The sequence below is a fragment of the Lithobates pipiens genome, unplaced genomic scaffold, assembly GCF_037356315.1.
Source record: "Lithobates pipiens isolate NorthernLeopardFrog02 unplaced genomic scaffold, aLitPip1_a1.2 Scaffold_18, whole genome shotgun sequence".
In the NCBI taxonomy this organism is placed as follows: domain Eukaryota; kingdom Metazoa; phylum Chordata; class Amphibia; order Anura; family Ranidae; genus Lithobates; species Lithobates pipiens.
The window spans coordinates 295672403-295696260 of NW_027507758.1; the positions used below are offsets into that span (position 1 = coordinate 295672403).

At 41.8% G+C, this 23858-nt stretch overlaps 1 protein-coding gene across 1 annotated transcript in view; it reads left to right on the plus strand.

Annotated features, from left to right (window-relative positions):
• Nucleotides 1–23858, plus strand: part of SNX3 (sorting nexin 3) — a 59722-nt gene that overhangs the window by 27872 nt on the left and 7992 nt on the right. Inside the window, exon 2 of the mRNA XM_077487152.1 lies at nucleotides 17728–17823. Within this exon, the coding sequence (XP_077343278.1) occupies nucleotides 17728–17823 (96 nt within the window). The remainder of the gene's footprint in view (nucleotides 1–17727; nucleotides 17824–23858) is intronic.

Genomic DNA, 23858 nt, shown 5'->3' on the forward strand with positions numbered 1-23858 from the left:
TCATTTTACAATACGGTGGTAGGCAAGTGGTTCATACATTTTTTTTTAATATTCAAAGCATTAAGCAAACTCCTCATCCATTCATGTTTCCATGCTTTATTTTGTTGAGCGACTGCTTTGGAAAACGCCCCCCTAGCGTTTCTGCCCATGGCCATCTTGAGTAAGGGCAACTGATTCATGTAGCATTTACTTCCTGGAATCCATTTGCTCTTAGCTTAAGCATGCAGGCAGGAGGCTGTGCTTATCTGAGAAAACCCCTCCTCCCATCCTGTAGATTCCTGGGTTACTTAAAGTTATAAGGACACAGTGGCTGCCCGCTCTGTAACAACCAGCTATTCGGTCTGTTAAGGAGAAGAAAAAAAACGCAAAACGCATGCCAAAATTTGTGTGCAAAACGCATCGGAAAACCTTGTGAACCTAGCCTAACGGGGGGGAGGAATCAACCACCACATCTAAAGACTGGAAATTTTGGGCATTTGGGCTTAGATATGATACAAGATGAACCAACTCATCCACATCCTTGAAAGCGTCAGCGGGAGACGTAATGGAAATTCAGTCTTTTTGGAAAATTTGACCTGGAAGACCAAATAATTCAGTGCAATGATTTCGACCTTTTGAAGGTGGCAAAGAAACGCTTGCTTGCAGAGGCAAGCGCTAACCGATCCTGGTCCCTTAAATAATTTTTATACAGCACAGTGCTTGTTCTGTGTCATTTTGGACCCCTGTAACACCTAAAAATACCTGGCTGATCCTGCCTAGCTATACCCTCCCCTTTGTAAACTGACTATGGTGTATCATGACTGCTGAGCCCTGACACCGTGGTCAGTTTGCCTTCGTCATCTGCAGCCCTGCTCTGTCTCCTCTCTGATCCTGTGTCCTTCTCCCTCCTCTCCCTGCCTATCTGCTTGTGTCAGTGCCTGCCCTACCCACGGCTCCTAATACACTCATATATTCTAAAATGCTCCTATCCCCTCTGTAATATTGCAATAAGCTCCCCTGTGTTACATAATATGCCTAATACATCGGCTCCCTGCGATGACTCCCTGCTCCCTCATGTGACTCCTCGGCTCTCTCTCTCCTCTTTGGCTGATGTCAGCGGCAGTGCTTAGCCCCACCCGCTGGAACGGTCAGCCGGGCAGAGGCGGCAACTGAGCACCATGAGCTGATGTGTTATTGGTACAGATGAGCATATTTATTATATAACATAAACATGGGGCACTTATTGTACCAGAGGGGATAAGGAGCATTTTATAGCAATGACTTGGCAACCCCTTTAAGCTTTCAGTGCATATACTTCATGAGACCCATGTGCTCTTGTGAGCAGCAAATGGTTTTGGCATACTAGTGAAAAGATTTGCCATTTTTATTTGCTGGAGTGTGACAGCCAATGGTGCCTTAAGACCCCTTTCACACTACACCGCCGATAGCGTGGCCGGTAAAACGCCGCTATTTTTAGCGGCGTTTTACCACCAGATTTGCGGCGCATTTCGGCCGCTAGCGGGGCGCTTTTACCCCCCGCTAGCGGCCGTAAAAGGGTTAAAACCGCCGGCAATACGCCGCAATAGCGTAGTTTTGCCGGCGGTATTACAGAGCTGCCCCATTGATTTCAATGGGGAGCAACAGTGGAGGAGCGGTAAACACACCGCTCCAAAGAAGCTGCTGGCAGGACTTTTCTCTGACGTCCTGCCAGCGCACTGCTGTAGTGTGAAAGCCCTTGGGCTTTCACACTACAGACAATGGTGCAGCTCCTTTAGGGCGTTTTGCAGGCGCTATTTCTGACGCTATAGCGCCTGCAAAAGCCCTGGTGTGAAAGGGGTCTAAAGAAATCAGCTGGTACCCAACTAACTTATTTATTTTTTTTGTTTTTTTATTGGTGTGATTGAAAGCACAACTTCTCTAGTTCTTTAAAAGTGCCTCCTGGCTCCAAGGTTCAAGTGACTTGTTCTAGATTGTGAATGAATTTGACTTAGCCGCTAGCCTATTTTGGCACTTTGTGTGAAATGCACAGCCAGTTTTGTGTGTTGGTACTATTTGTTCTGGATTAGGGCATTGCATGATCCAGTGTTTTCCTTGCAGTGCATTTTCAATGAGTGCTGCTAGGAGGTTGTGCAGCTGTAACACTGTGTGCTTCTTGCTTCATATATTCCACCTCCTTCTGTTTGTTTTCCCAAGCTCACTTCTGATGCTCACAGCATTGAGATGCCCTTTTGAAAGTTAATTGGATATTAACATAAGCAATAAACAGTAAGCCAAAGTGAATAGATTCTTTTTAAACTTTCAAACAACTATTTTAATGGAAATGTAAACCCAGCTGTATCAAGGCTACCTTGGCCTACTTGAAATGGCAGCATAAAAGTAGGCTCCATGGCAACAAGGCAGCTTTATGTTTATGTCTATGACTAGTAAAGCAGGATGAAAGAAGTCCCGCAGTATTATTCATTATGTTCATTGGCTTCTAAAAAGCATCTAGCGACAACATAAAGTGGTACTTGACTCTCTTCTAATTTCCAGTGTCTTTACTCTGTTTTCCTGAGGTTGAAGAGGGGGGGAGGGTAGGATTTGGGGGAAATGTAATTTGCAGCGACTTCCTGCAAATTAAAAATATCATTCAAATCCATATTAGTCGATGTCTGTCGTATATGCACTGTTATGTCTTTATGAATTTGCAGGTACATAGTTTAAAATTAAAATCAAGCCGCAGACTCTTTGTGGATTTAGATGGTGAGTTGATTGTGCATCTGAGCAAAACAAAGAATGCCCTAACAAGATGTTTTATGAAGAGGGCTTCAGAAAAGAGCTCAGATACCAAATAGCTGTGTAATCCTTGCTTCATTGTTCTTGGGCAGTTGTTTCCCACAGTCTCATATTTTTTACCCAGTTCTAAAACATTCTACAAGTATAGGTCCTCCACTCCCACCATTTTCCTCAATGGACAGTTTGAAACACGAGGCTCACAGTTACATTTAAACTGAACCTGGCCTGGCCTAAGGGGTTTCTAAGGTAACAGTGCTTGGGTGTATACCTTGTGGTACCTATAATAGTTTTAAACCAATTTCTGTAAAGCCTTCTTGGTTTCTATGACCAGACCGTGCATGGAGTCTTAACATCTGCCCAAGCTAAATCAAGTCTTTCCCCTTCTTGTCTTGGATTTGTATGAGGAAGTGGGTTAATCTCAACCTTGGCAGAAGTTGATAATCTAGATACAGCCTTGGTCTAAAATCTGTAGGGCTTCCTGTACATGGTTATTACACTCAGAAACAAGTCATGTGAAGCACGCTTTAAGCTAGGTTTACACATGTGCGGTTTCCCTGTGGCTGCATTGCTCATGTACAGCAGCCCATTCATTTTGTACCTACTGAAAACGTAGAAAAAGTCACAGCGGCCGCAGGCAAACCACATAGCACAGTGTGGTTTTTCAGTATGGGGAAAGCACTGCGTTTTCCAGTGCGTGGTGGTGTAATTGGGAATAATGGTACCCCCATGCATCAAGTGTGTGTGTGTGTGTATATATATATATATATATGTCATATGCAGGTCAAGTGAGGGCAAGATGGCTCCCCCTGGCTCTATGCCATGAAGGCCGGAGCGACCTCTGATGTTCCTTCTGGTTCATGGGCATAAACACATGTTTGTTTTTGTTTAAGTCGAAATGTCCCCAAAAAAATTTTTTTGATTATTAAAGTATATTTTTTTCCAAAAAAATTGCGATTGAAAAACCGCTGCACAAATACATTGTGACATAAAGTATTGCAATGATTCCCATTTTATTCTCTAGAGTCTCTACTAAAAAAAATTATATATATATATATATATATATATATATATATATATATATATATATATATATATATATATATATATATATATATATATATATATTTTCACACACACATTTCCTTAAGTTTATCCCTTGATTTATAGAAATCTACTAGGCAACACAAACTAATTTTATTTAAATGTTTATTCACATATAACTTGTAAAATTTTGTTTTTTGTACAGGCTGTCTGGCAGGGTACAGAGGCTTCTTGAATGCAGCCATATGGGTGGGTCTTTCCCTCTCCAAAAAGGAGCTCCCAGCAACCCGTCGGGAGATGGGATTGCTCCTTGTGGCTACATATGACCAGAGGGTCTCGGGCACTGTCATGCCTGAGTCCGGGTCCTGGGATTCTGCTTTTGGGCAAATCCAGGGGAATTCTAACACCAACTCTGATATCCCGCTACTTACTGACATTAACTCTGACACAAACGGTAACTAACACACTGGCACCTACATTGACACCAACACTGACTACACTAGATCAACCCCTCAACTATTTAATCTTTAGGCCTCTTGCATTTGAAAAAGCTCAATACAGCTTTCGTTCGTTCGTTCGTTCGTGCACAGACACCTAAACAATAGCCGTGCATTCGTTGATGAAAAAGAAAATTGGAAAAATCTGCATTTTGGTCATAAATTTACGCCTCATGCGCACAAATACGTGCCCAAATTCACATTTATATTGTGCAGAGCAAAAATGCGAGAATAGTTTTTGCTTGTGCATATGCGCAAAAAATGCGCACAAATGCATACAAAAAAGAAGTCTGAAACGGTAGATGCTCAAACAGGCGTATCGGGTGCAAAAGGCTTGATTTAAAAATTTTTTTCAACAGACAATTTTTTTCTGTACCTAGGAAAAGCACAGGTGTCTGCTGCAGATTGAGGCTGCATTCACACCTGAGCATTTCAAAGTCTCACTTTTTTTGCCACGATTTTGTAGGTAGGTCCCCAATGTAAAAAGCAGAAAAACCACCTGTAATCTGCCCCAAAGAAGCTTATGTTCTTTTTTGAGCTTAAAGCGGGAGTCCACCGGGACTCCGCGTTTTTTTTTTTTTTTTTTTTTTTAAAAGCCAGCAGCTACAAATACTGCAGCTGCTGACTTTTAAAATAGTGACACTTACCTGTCCAGCGCGCCCGCGATGTCGGCACCCGAAGCCGATCTCTAGGTCGTCTGTCGGGTCCTGCCGCTGCCATCTTGGGTATGGGAATCAGGAAATGGAGCCTTTCGGGTTCATTTCCCGGTTCCCTACTGCGCATGCGCGAGCCGCGCGGCGCAATCCGGACGGTCCCCGCTGCCTCTGGGAACTGTGTGTTTCCCAGCAGGCAGCGGGGCACTTGTGCAAAGGGGCGGGCAGTTGCGGAAAGGGGCGTAATCTACGCCCCTTTCCGCAGACAGCTATCCCGGAAGTGGGTGCAGTTACCTGGATTATCCAGGTAACTGCACCCCCCCTCCCCCCTGAAAGGTGCCAATTGTGGCGCCGGAGGGGGGGGGGGATTCCGATGAGCGGAGGTCCATTTTAGGGTGGACCTCCGCTTTAAGGTGTTTTTCAGGCTTTTTGCTTCAGGTGAAAAAAAGCTCCGATGTGAACAGGTGCCATTGAAATGAATGGGATTTTGCTTGTTGGGCATTTTTTAGGAGTTTTTTTGCAAGCGTTTTACGAGCTGTAAACATTCAGGCTGCATTCACACCTGAGCGATCACTGTAATAGCCAATCAGATCGAGGACCAGGTCCCCTAGGCTCCGATTGTTAGTAGAGACAGCAGGGCTGTCACAGACAGGCTGGTCCCTGTGCTGGGAGCACATGTACGTTGTATGCATATACAACCTACCTTAAAGGGAACTTGTGTCCAGGCTTTATATATTAAAGTATCCATGTATTCTGAACAAGCAGTAAAAGCACTTTAAAGCGGTATTAAACCCAAAAGAAATTATTATATTTCAGCTTATCAGTTCTTGGTTATAGGGATGCTACAAACAATTTAACACTGACAATGGGCTTACATCTATGTAAAAACCTTTATCCCAAAAGAAAAAAAAATAAACTGTTGCTGTAACTGCATTCACACTAGCACAATTTCAGATGCAATTGAGTGGCACAGAATCACAGGACAATGGAAATTACATTGTTTTCCATGTTGTCCGTTCAAATCACTGCAACTCAGAACAGTGTGATTTTGGAAAAGGTTCCTGTACTCATTTATTGCAATTCCAGTGCGAGTTAGGCCCCATAGAATATGCAAATTTTATCAAAGTTGCATTCAAATTGCGCTACATAATCCCATTGTGAACCTAGCCTAAAAGACTGTGTGTCGCATACAGAGGAATCGTATAAACGACTTGTTTTTTTTTTTTTTTTGCAAGACCTTTTAGTTATAAAATATATATATTTTTTTACAAACTCTTATTACAAAGACTATAAAAATGATTAAAAGTAGTCCAATGGCTGATCATGAAGTGTTGGGTCAAAATGGACTGTTGATCTCACAATACATAAAAGCCTATGACGACACGTCCATACTGGCATTTGACCAGCATTCTGTCTGTCACAGGCGCTGGGTCAGAAGGCGGACTGTGTGTGACCGTGAGTAGAGGCAATTCAAATGTAAGCTGTTACAGCGGGCTATCCCCGCTCTGTGATATGGCCCTCTCTCCTCTTTCCCCACACTCTCTTCCCCTGTGATGATCAAGCCGCCCCCTCTTTCTCCACACTTTCTTCCCCTGTGATGATTCGGCCGCCCTCTCTCCTCCTCTATGCTCTCTTCCCCTGTGATGATCCGGCTGCCCGCTCTCTTCTCCTGGGCGAATTGTTCCCATTCAGCCCCGTCTGCCGGCGCTGCACGCCCCCCGCTCTGAGGCAGTCTATGCCAGTCATCATTTTCCACTTACAAAATGCGCGTAGGCGAGTGGAAAATGTGAGGGCTGCAATATACTATATTGTCAAAAGTATTGGGATGTCTGCCTTTACATGTACATTAACTTTAATGGCACCCCAGTTTTTGTCCGTAGGGTTCAATATTGAGTTGGTCTTCCCTTTGCAGCTAGAACAGCTTCAGCTCTTCTGGGAAGGCTGTCCACAAGGTTTAGGAGTGTGTCCATGGGAATCTTTGACCATTCTCCAGAAGCATTTGTGAGGTCAGGCACTGATGTTGGACAAAAAGGTCTGGGTCGCAGTCTACGCTCTAATTCATCCCAAAGCTGTTCTATCAGGTTGAGGCCAAGACTCTCTGCGGGCCAGTCAATTCCTCCTAAACTCGCTCATCTGTCTTTTATGGACCTTGCTTTGTACATGGGTCCAAATCATTTAGTGGAGGGAGGATTATGGTGAGAGGTTGTTTTTCAGGGGTTGGCCTTGGCCCCTTACTTAGTTCCAGTGAAGGGAACTCTTAAGGCACCAGCATACCAAGGCATTTTGGACCATTTCATGCTCCCAACTTTGTGGGAACAGTTTGGGATGGCCCCTTCTGTTCCAACGACTGCCCACCAGTGCACCAAGCAAGGTCCATAAAGACCAGTGCCTGACCTCACAAATGTGCTTCTGGAAGAATGGTCAAACATTCCCAAAGATACACTCCTAAACCTTGTGGATAGCCTTCCCAGAAAATGTTGAAGCTGCAATGGGTAGGCCAACTCAATATTGAACCCTACGGACTAAGACTGGAATGCCATTAAAGTTAATGTGCATGTAAAGGCAGGCGTCCCAATGCTTGACAGTGTGTGTGTATGTGTATATATATATATATATATGTGTGTGTGTGTGTGTGTGTGTGTGTGTGTGTGTGTGTGTGTGTGTGTGTGTATGTATGTGTATATGTATATGTATATGTATATATATATATATATATATATATATAATATATATAATTTTTTTTTTTCCTCTATCTCTTTTAATAATTATGAGGTGCAGTATCTCCAATAGCAATCAATTTCTGTCCTAAGGCTAAGGCCTCATGCACATGAGACGCAGGTGAAAACTCTGCTCAAAAAAAGCTGAAACGCGCGTTTAGCCGCGCTTGCGTTTATAAGCGTTTATAAAGATAACTTCATGTAGACCCTCCCCAAGCTCTCAAAGCATGTTTTTTTTAACTATTTCTGCTATTTTGATCAGAGTGAGCAGCAGCAGCATAGTGAGCAGTTTTACACTTGCATTTGCCTCTTTCTGTGGTATATATTTTGAAATGGATCCCATATTGAATATATGTCAGGGAATGCTCCTGATGTTGCTGTCTCATCAAGAGCAACGTCGTCGCAAATTTCGTGAGAGGTCCAGAGTCAGAGCTCGTCGATATTGGACCCATCCGTTGATGGGACAGCGAATGTCCGTTGGATATTTCACAAACATGTACAGTACCTTGCGAAAGTATTCGGCCCGCTTGAACTTTTCAACCTTTTGCCACATTTCAGGCTTCAAACATAAAGATATAAAATTTTAATTTTTTGTGAAGAATCACCAACAAGTGGGACACAATTGTGAAGTGGAACGAAATCTATTGGATAATTTAAACTTTTTTAGCAAATAAAAAACTGAAAAGTGGTGCGTGCAAAATTATTCGGCCCCTTTACTTTCAGTGCAGCAAACTCACTCCAGAAGTTCAGCGAGGATCTCTGAATGATCCAATGTTGTCCTAAATGACTGATGGTGATAAATGGAAGCTGTGAAAGCGAGGATACTTTAACCACTTACAGACCGGACCACTTTTTGCGATTCGGTGCTGCGTCGATTTAACTGACAAATGCGCGGTCGTGTGACGTGTCTCCCAAACAAAATTGACATCCTTTTTTTTCCCCACAAATTGAGCGTTGTTTTGGTGGTATTTGATCGACCCTGCGTTTTTTAAATTTTTTTACGCTATAAACAAAAATAGAGCGACAATTTTGAAAAAAACTCATTTTTTACTTTTTGTTATAATAAATATCCCCCCAAAAATATTAAAAAAAACATTTTTTTCCCTCAGTTTAGGCCGATACGTATTCTTCTACATATTTTTGGTAAAAAAAATCGCAATAAGCAATTATTGATTGGTTTGCGCAAAAGTTATAGCGTTTACAAAATAGGGATCGTTTTATGGCATTTTTATTAATTTTTTAGTATTTATTTTTTTAGTAGTAATGGCGGCGATCAGCGTATTTTTATTTTTTTTTATTATTATTGTGACTGCGACATTATGGCGGACACATCGGACATTTTTGGGACCATTGTCAGTTATACAGCAATCACTGCTATATAAATGCATTGATTGCTGTGTAAATGACACTGGCAGTGTAGGGGTTAAGTGTTCCTAGGGGTATTTTACTAACTGTGGGGGGTTGGGCTTTCATTTAGTGAACACTGATCTCTGCTCCAATCACATGGAGCAGAGATCCACGTCACTAGTTGCTAGGCAGAATGGAGAAATGCTGTTTACAATGGCACTTCTCCATTCAACCGTCCCGTGAGACGATCGTGGGTATTCCCGCGGCGATCGAGTCCACGGGACCCGCGACCAGACTCACAGGGGTCCCGACTGGCACGCGAGCGATGGCAGGGCGGCATTGAAGATTGGATGTACCTGTACGCCAATACGCCTGCCCGTGCCATTCTGCCAACGTACATCGGCGTGCGCTGGTCGGGAACCGGTTAAATATATGGTTCATAGAAAGCCTTTCATCTCTCAATTTCATCAATTTTATAATAAGATAAATATCATTAAACGCTGGTCAATTTTGAATAGCGGTCACCCTTCGGTCCTAGAATTTTACCATCCCCCCTCTATCCTCATACCATTGAGGGAGGACTAGCCATGATAAATTAATAAAACCTGATCAATATTCTACACCCACTCTCCGATCCTGATAAGAAGCCTCAGACAGAGGCTTCTTACCACGTGATCAGCTGTGACCAATCATATGCGCAGTGGGTGCCCGGCTGTGAAGCCACAGCCGGGTGCCCACAGTAGGAATGCTGGCGCTGCTGAGTGGAGGGGGGGGGTGGGGACGGACGAGCGGGGCTTCATTCCCCCACATCGCTGGACCCTGGGACAGGTACAGTGGTGTGAAAAAGTGTTTGCCCCCTTCCTCATTTCCTGTTCCTTTGCATGTTTGTCACACTTAAGTGTTTCGGAACATCAAACCAATTTAAACAATAGTCAAGGACAACACAAGTAAACACAAAATGCAATTTGTAAATGAAGGTGTTTATTATTAAAGGTGAAAAAAAATCCAAACCATCATGGCCCTGTGTGAAAAAGTGATTGCCCCCTAACCCTAATAACTGGTTGGGCCACCCTTAGCAGCAACAACTGCAACCAAGCGTTTGCGATAACGTGCAATGAGGCTTTTACAGCCTCCTGGAGGCATTTTGGCCCACTCATCTTTGCAGAATTGTCCTAATTCAGGTACATTAGAGGGTTTTCAAGCATGAACGGCCTTTTTAAGGTCATACCACAACATCTCAATAGGATTCAGGTCAGGACTTTGGCTAGGCCACTCCAAAGTCTTCATTTTGTTTTTCTTCAGCCATTCGGTGGTGGACTTGCTGGTGTGTTTAGGATCATTGTCCTGCTGCAGAACCCAAGTTCGTTTCAGCTTGAGTACACGAACAGATGGTCGGACATTCTCCTTCAGGATCTCTTGGTAGACAGCAGAATTCATAGTTGCTTTTTATCACGGCAAGTCTTCCAGGTCCTGAAGCAGCAAAACAGCCCCAGACCATCACACTACCACCACCATATTTTACTGTTGGTATAATGTTCTTTTTATGAAATGCAGTGTTCCTTCTACGCCAGATATACTTGGACACACACCTTCCAAAGAGTTCCACTTTTGTCTCATCGGTCCACAGAATGTTGTCCCAAAAGTCTTGGGGATCATCAAGATGTGTTGTGGAGAAATTGAGACGAGCTTTGATGTTCTTTTTGCTCAGCAGTGGTTTTCTCCTTGGAACTCTGCCATGCAGGCCATTTTTGCCCAGTCTTTTCCTGATGGTGGAGGCATGAACGCTGACCTTAACTGAAGCAAGTGAGGCCTGCAGTTCCTTGGACGTTGTTGTGGGGTCTTTTGTGACCTCTTGGATGAGTCGTCGCTGCGCTCTTGGGGTAATTTTGGGCGGCCGGCCACTCCTGGGAAGGTTCACCACTGTTCCATGTCTTCGCCATTTGTAGATAATGGCTCTCACTGTGGTTCGCTGGATTCCCAAAGCTTTGGAAATGGCTTTATAACCCTTTCCAGACTGATAGATCTCAATTACTTTCTTTCTCAATTGTTCCTGAATTTCTTTGGGTCTCGGCATGATGTGTAGCATTTAAGGATCTTCTGGTGGACCTTACTGTGTCAAGCAGCTCCTATTTAAGTGATGCCTTGATTGTGAACAGGTGTGGCAATAATCAGGCCTGGGTGTGGCTAGAGAAATTGAACTCAGGTGTGGACAACCACAGTTATAGTATGTTTTAACAAGGGGGGCAATCACTTTTTCACACAGGGCCATGATGGTTTGGATTTTTTTTCACCTTTAATAATAAACGCCTTCATTTACAAATTGCATTTTGTGTTTACTTGTGTTGTCCTTGACTATTGTTTAAATTGGTTTGATGTTCCGAAACACTTAAGTGTGACAAACATGCAAAGGAACAGGAAATGAGGAAGGGGGGCAAACACTTTTTCACACCACTGTAAGTGTCCGATTATTAAAAGTCAGCAGCTGCAGTATTTGTAGCTGCTAATTTTTTTTTTTTTTTAAGGGACACCCCACTTTAAGTCAGTATATCTTTTTATGTTTTATAGGTTCAGGTCTATATATTATTGCTTATATATATATATATATATATATATATATATATATATATATATATATATATATATATATATATATATATATATATATATATATATATATATATATATATATATATTATAGGATTCCTGATTTGATATATTCTGTGTGGTGTGAGAATATTGATCTTTTGTTCTAAGATTGCATCGCATTCACAAAGAGTTTCATACAATGAACTGCTAATCTAATTGATTCCAGATTGTTTAACCACTTCAGCCCCGGACCAGTTAGCCTAAGGACCAGAGGTCTTTTTACAATTTCGCACTGCGCTGCTTTATCTGGTAATTGCGCGGTCATGCAATGTTGTACCCAAACGAAATTTGATTGCTTCTGCGATTTTTTTTTTTTTTTTTTTTTTTTTTTTTTTTTTTTTTTTTTGCGATATAAACCTAAAAAGACCGAAAAATTAAAAAAATATATATTTTCTACTTTTTGTTATTAAAAAAAAAAAACAAACTCAATTTTAGTCATACATTTAGGCCAAAATGTATTCAGCCACATGTCTAGTAAAAAAAAAAGTAAATAAGCGTATTTATTGGTTTGCGCAAAAGTTATAGCGTCTACAAACTAGAGTAAATTTTCTGGAATTTAGACAGCTTTTAATTTGACTGCCTACCTAATTTCTTGAGGTGCTAAAATGGCAGGGCAGTACAACCCCCCCCCCATGACCCCATTTTGGAAAGTAGACACCCCAAGGAAATTACTGAGAGGTTTGTTGAGCCTATTGAATATTTTTTTTTTTTTTGGCCCAGGTGATTGAATAATGACAAAAAACAATAAAATTACAAAAAGTTGTCACTAAATGATATATTGCTCACACATGCCATGGTTGTATGTGGAATTGCACCCCAAAATACATTTTGCTGCTTCTCCTGAGTACGGGGATATCACACGTGTGGGACTTTTTGGGAGCCTAGCCACGTACGGGACCCCGGAAACCAATCGATGCCTTCAGGATTTCTAAGGGCGCAAATTTTTGATTTCACTCCTGAAGATATTGTATATCTATTTAGTGTGTGGTTGTGGCAGGTTTTAAAAATTACTGCGCCACCCATAAAATTGTATAAGCTACTGACACTGCAATTAGACAAATTGTGTAAGGGAGGTAAAGTGCAGAGCTAAATGATTGTGCAAATATGCAAACAATAAATATATCGCTATAATATTAAGTTAAGAGCCAATGTCTGGCACCTGTACATCAAACTGAATTGGAAGAAAAACGTGAAACAATCCAAACACGTGTAAGAGCACTTGGAGTGAAAGAGTTCATAAATGAATGTTCAGCCTTTGAAGAAAAATCATTCGTATGGCTAGGTGATAAAATCCTCAAGAAGCCCACAGCCAAGACGGAATCACCGTTGGATGTGCCACCAGCAAAGGAATTGGGGTAATCTTACCAGATGGTGTGGGCTACTTGCGAGGAGCCAAACGAGCAGTACTGGAAACTTTGAGCGTCACCACCAGAACCAATATGTTGAAATGGCACCCGCACAGGTCTAACATCCAGACATTACTGGAACCAGCATACAGGATACACAACAAGGGTCCGACATCCAGGAACTCCTAAGCTCCACCGATCCATAAGAGGGAGTCGTAGGAAAAGAAATATTGCACTTGCATCAATAGGAGTGATACAGGCACTGTATATGGTATAATTGGAGAGCAAAAAGTAGAATGCAGTAAATAGAGCCAGCGTGATGCGTACCAACGCGTTTCATCTATTTTTTTTTTATTTACAGGTCCCAGACATTGGCTCTTAATAAATATATCAATGCAATATAGAGATAGATAGAGATAGATAGATATCTATCTCTATCTCTTATATATAATTTTTCTATTACAGCCACGCTGCACCCCCCCAAGTCATGCACAAGTCAGGTTTTCCATGAGGAGAATGGATCTGAGAGGCCAATATTCTCTCACCCAAAGGTGAAGTGAGACTAGTGCAAATAGCGTCTAAAATGTGGTTCAGTATCTCCTAAAGCTGCATGGGTTCTTCACTAGAGCAGTGGTAATCTACCCTGTCCTCAGGGCCAACTAACAGTCCAGGTTTTATGTATTACCTTGGGGAGATGCAGACTAGAATACTGCAATCACTGAGCAGCAAATGATATCACCTGTGATGTATTTGTTATCTTGCAAACCTGGCCTGTTAGTGGGCCCTGAGGACAGGGTTGATGACCACTGCACTAGAGGACTCAGGCCCAGGAGGCATGGGAGGTGAGGGAGGCATGAGTGGGAATGCAAAGCTTGGAGCCAAACCTACAGGATGCTTCCGCAAGTGCTCCTTAACCACTTTCATCATCATCCATTTTGTTTTGCTAGAAAATTACTCAGAACCCCAAACCAGTGTGTGTGTGTGTGTGTGTGTGTGTGTTTGTGTTTGTGTTTTTTCATTTTTTTTTTATTTTTTTTTTCCAGAGACCCTAGATAATAAAATGGTGGGCATTGCAACTTTTTATCTTGGACAGTATTTGCTCAGCAGTTTTTCAAATGTGTGGTTTTGCATAAAAAAATCCTGAAGACCGAGCCAGGTCCTTCTCCTACACCAGGCAGAAAGAAACTGAGCTGCTGGAAGCAGAGTGAGGGGTTATAGCCAGTAGGCCTGCCCCGTGGGCGGTACTGTGCAGTTTTGCTGTTTTTGCATGTTCTGCCTAGTTCTCTCCTGATGGTGGCGATATAACCCTAAGGTCAAGATTAAAGGTGCTGTGTCCATCAATGAACTTCAGAGAAAAGGGTTTAGATTTAGTACAAAATCCTATTTTTGCTGCAGTTGCAAAGTTACGAGTACAGCCATGACTGATTGGTTTTACTGACCCCGATCTTGTGAATGAGCCCTAAGAGGTAGCATTCTCGGCTCCAGAGGTTTTATGAGTTCTCAACATTTTTCTTGATATTTTAAAATTGTAATATAAGCAAGACAGCCAACTTTCTTTAAAAATAACTTTATAGTGAAGAGGAGGTTATGATGCACAAATCATAATAAAATATGCAGTGACTGATGGCAAGTTTTTAAACTGTGAGAGCAAAGTCTACCTGTTCCATATTTCGATTTTTTTTTAATCCATGTGTTCCGGTACTGCCTCAATCTATCCTACTTTGTAATGTCAGTACTTTGGTGATTTGATTCCTGCCTTTGATGCAGGAGCGGCATTTCCAAAAACTTCCACTATAGACTTCTTTCTTTGCCTTTTTGATAGTCTGAAAAGCCAAGAAGTTTTTCAAGGCTACTAATCCTGTTCAACCTACTTTTTGAAATTTCAATGTTATTGGTTAAAATGGGAAGCAAGATGGAGAAAGTTGTATAGTACAAGATTCAGAAAGAATACTCTGTAACCCAGTGAAGTCTGGATTCTGACTACAGTGGATTACACAAAACTCAGATGAACATTAGTAACTCGATTGCTTCATCTCGTTGCCTATAGAATTGTTCTTGAAGACCTAATCTAATCAACATCCTGAGACTTTCCGGTCTCTATAGTTTGTACTTTACTGGTATGACTTTTGAAAAAGTTAAAGTGGGGAATTTCCAGGCTTTTAATGGTTTTGTGAAAAAAAAAAAAAATTAAAACTGAATTTACTTTAGACCTATGCAGGAATTGTATGTTTGTGCTTTTTTTCTTCTCCCCCCCCCCCCCCCCCGCGCTTTGTTTTACGCCCATCATTATGTCAAAAGTTCAGAATGAGGAAAATGCATGGTAAAATGAGATGAATTGGCACTTCTACTCCTTGTATTGTATATGTTAACTTGATCTGTTATTTCAGAGATTAACTTTATAGACTTCCTTACTCAGTGTATGAAAAATTTTTCTGAACAGCCTTCCCAAACTTGATCTTTACAGGGTCACTAGAAGAGAGCAGCTAATCCCCTTTTGTAAAGTAATTTGAGAGGAGGGACTTTTGAAATGCAAAATATCACCTGCAGAAAACGCTAAGCTGTAAAGACTTCTATCTTCTCTACTTTTCTCTGACACCAAACATGTAGAGTTGAAGTCGGGTAAAAAGCCAGCTGATACCGTTCTTAATACCTGATTTTACTATTTTGCCATCTTCATGACCACTTTACTCCTAGTGAATAAAGAAAAGCACACAGCCTTGTTTTGCTTAAAGCATACCGTTTATAGAAAGTAAATGCCAGCATGAACTCGTGCCACATTATTCTCGCGTAAGAAAAAAAAAATCTTACATTGGACTGTAAGGTAAATTTAAAACGTGCCTCTTCTCTTCTGATTGGGTATATTTGTGTGATGCCAGGAGAATGCTAAAAGGCATAGGCTGACAAGTACTTTAGCAGTACTAAAATCATAGTAGTACTCTGACTTTTGAACCTGCGGCTCTCCTGTTATGAGAACCACTTGTTCTTGTAGGAAAGTTTTTTTATTGGTTAAATAACTGACAATAAAATGCAATGAAATAACACTTGAGGTAAATCTGTTTTAAAAGTGTAATTCACTAAGAAAAATAATGAATGCAGTATTTGTTTGAACTGTAATTTTTTTTTTTTTCATGTGGTAATTTACCGCATTGAGCTGGTGTCAAAAGAGCAGGCCATGCTACATGCGGACAAGGTGCTGTGAGGGGGGGGGCGCAAAGCACCCTGCCCCAAAGCAACCCCCCTCCCCATGTTGAGGGCATGTGGCCTGGTATGGCTCAGGGGCAACGACGAGTGCCCCCTCTTTTCCCGACCTGCCAGACTGCATGCTCGGGTGAGGGTCTGGTATGAATTTTGAAGGTTGGGGGGAGGAAGAGGAGGAAACTACATTGCCTTCCCTGGCAGAGTGATTTATCTGCTTCTGCTTGTGCCACTCTGCTCTGTTCCCCACTCTGCCTAAGACTGGAGAAGAAGCAGTGAGGCGAATGGCGGAAGAGGAAGCCACTCGGCTGACATTTGAAATTGTGACTCCAGTCAGCAGCAGGATCAGAGAGGAAGTGGCTTATGGGTCTAACACAGGTGTGTGCTTGCTTGGGGGGGATTCAAGATCTACTATATGATTACACACTGTATCTGTCTGCAGAATCTACACGTTTTGGCGTTGGCAACATGGGTGGCACTGTCTCTGCAGGCAGCCCATGCGTTAGGGCATTGGAAACATGGGTGGCACTGTCTCTGCAGGCAGCCCATGCGTTAGGGCATTGGCAGCATGGGTGACACTTGCTCTGCAGGCAGCACATGCTTTGTCATTGGCATGTCCCACTGTTAAGTTGCTGATCGCCACAGTTACTAGTAAAAATGAATGCATATACATCCCATAGTTTGTTGATGCTATAAATAAATATAAATATCACTTTAAGACAAACCTGCACTTTGTTTCAAGGCGGGGCAGGGTTGGGGCTGAAGGGGGCCCCGTCAGGTAGGCTGTACAGGGCCCCATGATTTCTATCAGCGGCCCGGTCTACAATGGTGGGAGCTTACTGACCAAAGGAGCAGATTGATGACTGAGCCGTCTGCTGCCAGTTTTATTGCTCAGTTAACCATTTCTGCTTGGATTAAGCTGTACTGTCTGAGTGCATTGGAGTTTCAAGAGCTGTTAATGCTGGATTACTCAACTACCTTTACAGAATTATAAATTCGTTAGCAGGCATCAGGGGCGGACTGACCATTCAGCCACTTGGGCACTGCCCGAGGGCCCCGCGCCACTAGGGGGTCCCTTCAGGTTTGCCAGCCTCAGTAAAACCAGGGACAGTATGTAAAAATCTTTATTTTTTTTATTTTTATTTTATTTTTGCCTCTGAAATGTCCCTTACTGACATCTTTTTGGTCTAAAAATCCAGATTATAGCTGCCCCACCTCTCCAGTAACTTCTCAGCCAATAGAAACATATCTGTGTATACTGTGTGTACATGCATGTGTAACCTGTGTGGTTGTATACTGTGTGTGTGTGTTTGTGTATACTGTGTGGCCCCATAATCTCCTATTGCCCAGGGGCCCCATGAGTTGTCAGTCCGCCCCTGGCAGGCATGGAGATCACTTACATGTTTTTAAACTGTTTCTTTGTATTTTAAGGTTTAAATGCTGCTTATAGTTCGTAATAAGTATACTGTTTACAATATATTGCTTGGGGAAAAAATGGATCTCAACATCTCACATCTTGATTTTTTTGCAGACAAACCTCCCAATTTTCAAGTTAAAAGAATCTAGTGTCCGCAGAAGATACAGTGACTTTGAATGGTTAAGGGGTGAGCTTGAAAGGGAAAGCAAGGTAAGTAGTTTGGATGAATAGCTTATTTAACCTCTTATGGACCGGCCAATTTTTCAGACTTGGTGTTTACAAGTTAAAACTTTTTTGCTATAAAACTTACTTGGATCCCCCAAACACGTATATAATTTATATATATATATATATATATATATATATATATATATATATATATATATATATATATATATATATATATATATATATATATATATATATATATATTTTTTTTTTTTTTTTTTTAAATTTGCTATCGTTACTTTGTTACACCGTATTTGCACAGTGCTCTTACAAGCGCAATTGTTTTGGAAAAAGTACTTTTTGGAATTAAAAATAAGACAACAGTAAAGAGCCCAATTTTTTTTGTTTTTTAGATTTTGTAAAAGATAATGTTACGTGGAGTAAATTGATACCCAATATGTCACGCGTCAAAATTGTGCCCGCTTGTGGAATGGCGACCAAACTTTGACCCTTAATCTCCATAGATGACATTGAATAATCTCTACAGGTTACCAGTTTTGAGTTACAGAGGAGGTCTGGGGCTAGAATTATTGCTCTCGCTCTATTGATCATGGCGATACCTCACATGTGGTATTTGAACACTGTTTTCATATGCAGGTGCTTTGAATTTTTTCTTTTTTTTGACCCTGTCCTTTTAAAAAAAAAAAAAAAAAGCTTTGTGTCACTTTTATTCCTATTACAAGGAATGTAAAATCAAATGTAAGATCTGGTTTCAAAAAGACCTCAGATCTAACATTAAGACCCCTTGCACACGGAGGCGCTCTTCAGGCGCTTTCACGCTAAAAAAAAGTGCCTGAAAGGCTCACGAAACCCCTTTTTCCATTAAAACCAATGCATGCTTTCATACTGGGGCAGTGTGCTGGCAGGGCATTGAAAAAACTCCCCTCTCCATTGAAATGAATGGAAAGTTCTTCAAAAGCGCCTGAAAAGCTCTCCAAAAGTGCTCAGTGTTTTACTGGCTGTTTAGAAGCGCCTCAGCGTGAAAAGGGCCTTGGGCTGCTTTCACACTTGAGGCAATGGTAGTGTCGTCAGTAAAGTGACGCTATTTTTAGCTACACTTTACCGTCGTTTTAGCGGCGCATTTTAACCCCCGCTAGAGGCCGAAAAAGGGTTAGAAGGGTTCGTTGGTGCTGCCTATTGATTTCAATGGGCAGGGGTGCTTTAGAAGCACTGTATACACCGCTCCTACAGCACTGCAAAGATGCTGCTTGCAGGACTTCTTTTTTTACCGTCCTGCAAGTCCACTGCTCCAGTGTGAAAGCAAGGGTTTTCACACTGGAGTGTGAGAGAGGCTCTTTACGAGCGCTATGTTTAGCACTATAGCGCCTATAAAGCTCCTCTGTGAAAGCAGCCTTACACTAAAATGCAAAAAAGAAAATAGATTATAAAAAATTTCCCCTTTAAGACAATTGGACAGAAGTGACGTTTGACGTTGTTTCTGCCATCCAATGATGTGGAGCCGAGCGGGGCCCATCTTTCCTTCACTCGGTATTCAGCCTGTGGGAGGAGAGGACCTGATCTTATCCGCCATTACCGGCAGCCCCGGTAAGCGGTGGAGACCAGGCCCTCTCTCGCCCCTGATTAAAAGTGAATCTGCCGCTGTTGAAGAGGAAACCGCGGTTATGCTAGCTATAATGTAATGTTTTTTGTAGCTTATGTTGGCAGCCTCATTTACTGAGACAAACATAACAATACAAATTTTTCCTAAATTTAGCTAATCGTGTGAGACAATTTAATTCCTGGCATGCCTGCAAAATGTAGCACTATGGTGTTGAGTCTAGCAGCCATTTGCACTCGAGCGTGTCCTGATGTTCTAACATACACTCGCCCAGTTGATTAAGTCTTTACAGGGTAGTAGAAGAAATAATACGTGTGTACGTGCTGTTGGAAAATGAGACTGTATGATGGCAGTAATCTGGAGCAGTGGCTTAACATTACATTTTGCGTGAAAAATTGGCAAAAGTGTGAATGAAACTTTAGCTCTTTTGCAACAGGCTTATGGTGAACATCCCATGAAGAAATCAACTGTTTTTGAATAGCATAGGTGGTTAAAGGTGGGGCAAGAGGGTGACTGATGAGGCAAGAAGTGGGCAGCCAAAAATGCAAAGGACAGATGCAAATGTGTAGAGTACGAATCTTTGTACGCTCAGATCAAAGATTGAGTGTGCGAATGATGGCAAAAGAATTGAACATTAACAGGGAAACCGTGCAGCAGATTTAGGAATGAGAGAGATTTCTGCGAAGATGGTTCCTTGAATCTTGTCAGAAGATCGGGAAGAAAAATGGGGGTTATTTACGAAAGACAAATCCACTTTGCACTATAAGTGCAAATTGCACTTGAAATTGCTTTGAAAGTGCACTTGGAAGTGCAGTCGCTGTAAATCTAAGGGGTAGATCTGAAATGAGGGGAGGCTCTGCTGATTTTATCATCCAATCATGTGCAAGCTAAAATGCTGTTTTTTATTTTCGTTGCGTGTCCCCCTCGGATCTACAGTGACTGCACTTCCAAGTGCACTTTCAGTGCAATTTCAAGTGCACTTGTAGTGCAAAGTGGATTTGCCTTCAGTAATTAACCCCCAAATTTCATACAATGTATTAAAAAAGGCAGAGGTGTTTGAAAGGGATATTACCAGTGATGAAACATGGTGTTTCCAGTATGATATGGAAACAAAAGCCAGAGCATGCAGTGGGAAACAAAGAATTCACCTCGCCCAAAGAAAACGAGCATGTCTTGTTCTCAGTTCAAAGCAATGCTGTTTTATTTTTTTGGTTTTATCACAAGGCAATAGTTCACTATCAGATCATAAAACATGGTAGAACACCAGTCAACCAAGATGGTAACTTGGAAATTCTGAAAATTTTACAGCAATCTGTAGGAAAAGACCGAACCTCTGGCCTGACAAATGGATTCTCTACCACGACAGGATGCATTAAGTGTTCATGAGTTCCTGGCACGGAAACTCATTCAGAAATTCGACCAACCACTGTTCACATGACTTGGCACCCTGCAGCCATTGGCGGTTTCCAATTTTTTTTTAAATGCCTTAAAAGGACAGATCTGATGGCAAAAAGGAAACTGGAAAAAATGCTGCCATAAAACGAACTTTAAAGGGGTTGTAAATTTTTTTTTTTTTTTTTTTTCACCTTAATACGTCAACATGTTTCACTAACTGCGTAGCCTCTTCAGAACCATAATAAATGGGGTAAAACATTCTATAACATGGTGGGAAATCTACATACTGATACGGCCTAGCAGGCGAACATGTAAGGGTCCTCTTATGCATTCCAAAAGATCCCTAGTATGTAATAGGGTAACATACATATATAATCCAATGATGGGCTATAGCTGGAACCCCCCATAAAATTCAAATCAAGGGTCAAAGTTAAATTAAAGGTGGATTATATATTCAAGAACCATGTCCAGTGATGTTAAATAGACCTTTCAACCTGATTGGTACCAAACGCCAGAATGCAGGCGACCCCCTTGTTTCCAATGATGCTGGGGAGGGAGGGAGGGAGAGAGAGACAAGTGGTCAGGCATCCACCAGCAAAATAAAAGTTCCACCTTGTAATGCTGTCTGTGGACCACACTGCCATGAGACTCACCATGTAGGAAAGACCCTTTTTATACTCCCTAGAAAAAAAATCATTGGTATACGTTTTTGAGAGGCATAAGGCATACATTTGCTCATTGCTCAAGGAACCCCTAGCAGCCATTGTAGGAACCCTTGGATTCCACAGGACCCTGGTTGAGAGGCTCCTTTGAAGGATTTAAGGATAGAAACAAGGTAGTGGAACAAATAACATATATAAATAGTGACAGGCTGGGGGAGAATTAAAAAAGCTGGTGCACACAGTCTGATGCAGCTGTGCATAATAACCAATCCTCATCCAGGTTTTAGGCCGGATTCACACTGGTACGACATACGCTCCGACTGGGAGCACATGTCGCATGATGTGTATAAACCAATGATTCCCAATGAGAGCTGTCTTAATTGATCCGACTTTGAAAAAGGTTTTTGAACTATATTGGTCTGACTTTGGTCCTGCTTCAGCCCATTGAATATAATTGAAGTTGGATCCTTGTCCTAACCAGCCAACTTGTGACATCCGACGTGGTGATTACAGCAGCAGTAAAAGGAATTTGTCACCCTGGGAATATCTGTGTTTTAAGCAAAGATCCTAGAGAATGCAATGGTGGTTGTTGCAAATTTTTATTTGGCGTGGTTTTGCGCAGCAACATTTCGAACAAGTTTTATTTAGAGGAAAAAAGTTTCATGCTTTTAAAAAAAAAAAAAAACATTAAAGTTGGGCCAATTTTTTTGCATAATGTGAGAGATGAAGTTATGCTGAGTTACTTAACATGCCACGCTTTAAAATTGCACACGCTCGTGGAATGGCGCCAAACTATACTTAAAGATCCCCATAGGCGACGTTTTTTTCTGGTTACATGTTTTGAGTTACAGGAGGTCTAGGGCTAGAATTATTGCTTTCGCACTAACATTCGCAGCGATACCTCACATGTGTGGGTTGAACACCGATTTCATGTGTGGGCGGGGCTTGCGTATGTGTTCGCTTCTACGTGCAAGCACACAGGGACGCTTTAACCACTTAAGCCCGGACCATTTTGTAGCTAAAGGACCAGGCCCCGTTTTGCGATTCGGCACTGTCGCATTAATTGATAATTGCGTGGTCGTGCGACTTGACTCCCAAACAAAATTTGCATCCTTTTTTCCCCACAAATAGAGCTTTCTTTTGGTGGTATTTGATCACCTCTGCGGTTTTTATTTTTTGCGCTATAAACAAAAATAGAGCAACAATTTTGAAAAAAAAATCAATATTTTTTACTTTTTGCTATAATAAATATCCCCAAAAAATATATTTATAAAAAAAAATTTTCCTCAGTTTAGGCCGATACGTATTCTTCTACATATTTCTGGTAAAAACAAAAAACCGCAATAAGCATTTTATTGATTGGTTTGCGCAAAAGTTATAGCGTCTACAAAATAGGGGATAGTTTTATGGTATTTTTATTAATAATTTTTTTTTACTAGTAATGGCGGCGATCAGCGATTTTTATTGTGACTGCAACATTATGGCGGACACATCGGACATTTTTGACCAATTTTTGGGACCATTGTCATTTATACAGCAATCACTGCTATATAGATGCATGTGATTCCTGTGTAAATGACACTGGCAGTGAAGTCGTTAACCAGTGGGTGGCAGTGTAGGGGTTAAGTGTTCCTAGGGGTGTGTTACTTAAAATGCATTGATTACTGTTAAAATGTCACTGGCAGCGAAGGGGGCAGTGTAGGGGTTTGTGATTGATTTGTTTATCAGTGTGAGTAATTTTTTTTTTTTTTTTTTTTTTTTTTTTTTTACGGGGAACAGACGATCAGTGACAAGCTCACTAGGAAGCAGGGGGAGAGGTTTGTTTAAACGTACCTCTCCCCGTTCTTCAGCTCTGTGACCCGATCGCGGGACACAGGCAGCAATCAGGTCCCACGGTCACAGACCTCAGGACCGGGTTGCGAGTGTGACCCACGGCTGGGCTCTTAAAGTGCAACGTGCTTGTGCCCAGCCATGCCATTTTGCCGATGTATATCGACATGAGGCGGCCCTTGAGTGGTTAAATGTAATTTTATTTATTTTAATTTTTTTTTGGAATATGGCATGATTGGTCCTCTTTACAGTGAGGTATGGGGTCCATAAGACCCACATCTCACTTCTAGGCTGGAAAACCTGAAATAATTAATTTTTTTTTTAAATCTCGTTTTCCCAGCCGACGCGGCACCATTTGTTTGAATGCAGAGGCCGGGTGTGACGCAACAACATCGCACCCGGCCTCCGAGTGATCATAGAGACTCCGGCAACCATCTGGTCTGCTGGAAATCTCTATGGTCACCACCCAGGGCCGGCGGATCCCATCTCCGACTTGCCAATGGAAGCGGTGAGTCAGTAGAAGCACTGTAGGGTGGTAGGGAGTCCGCCGCTTAAGCGTTCTTACGGGTGGT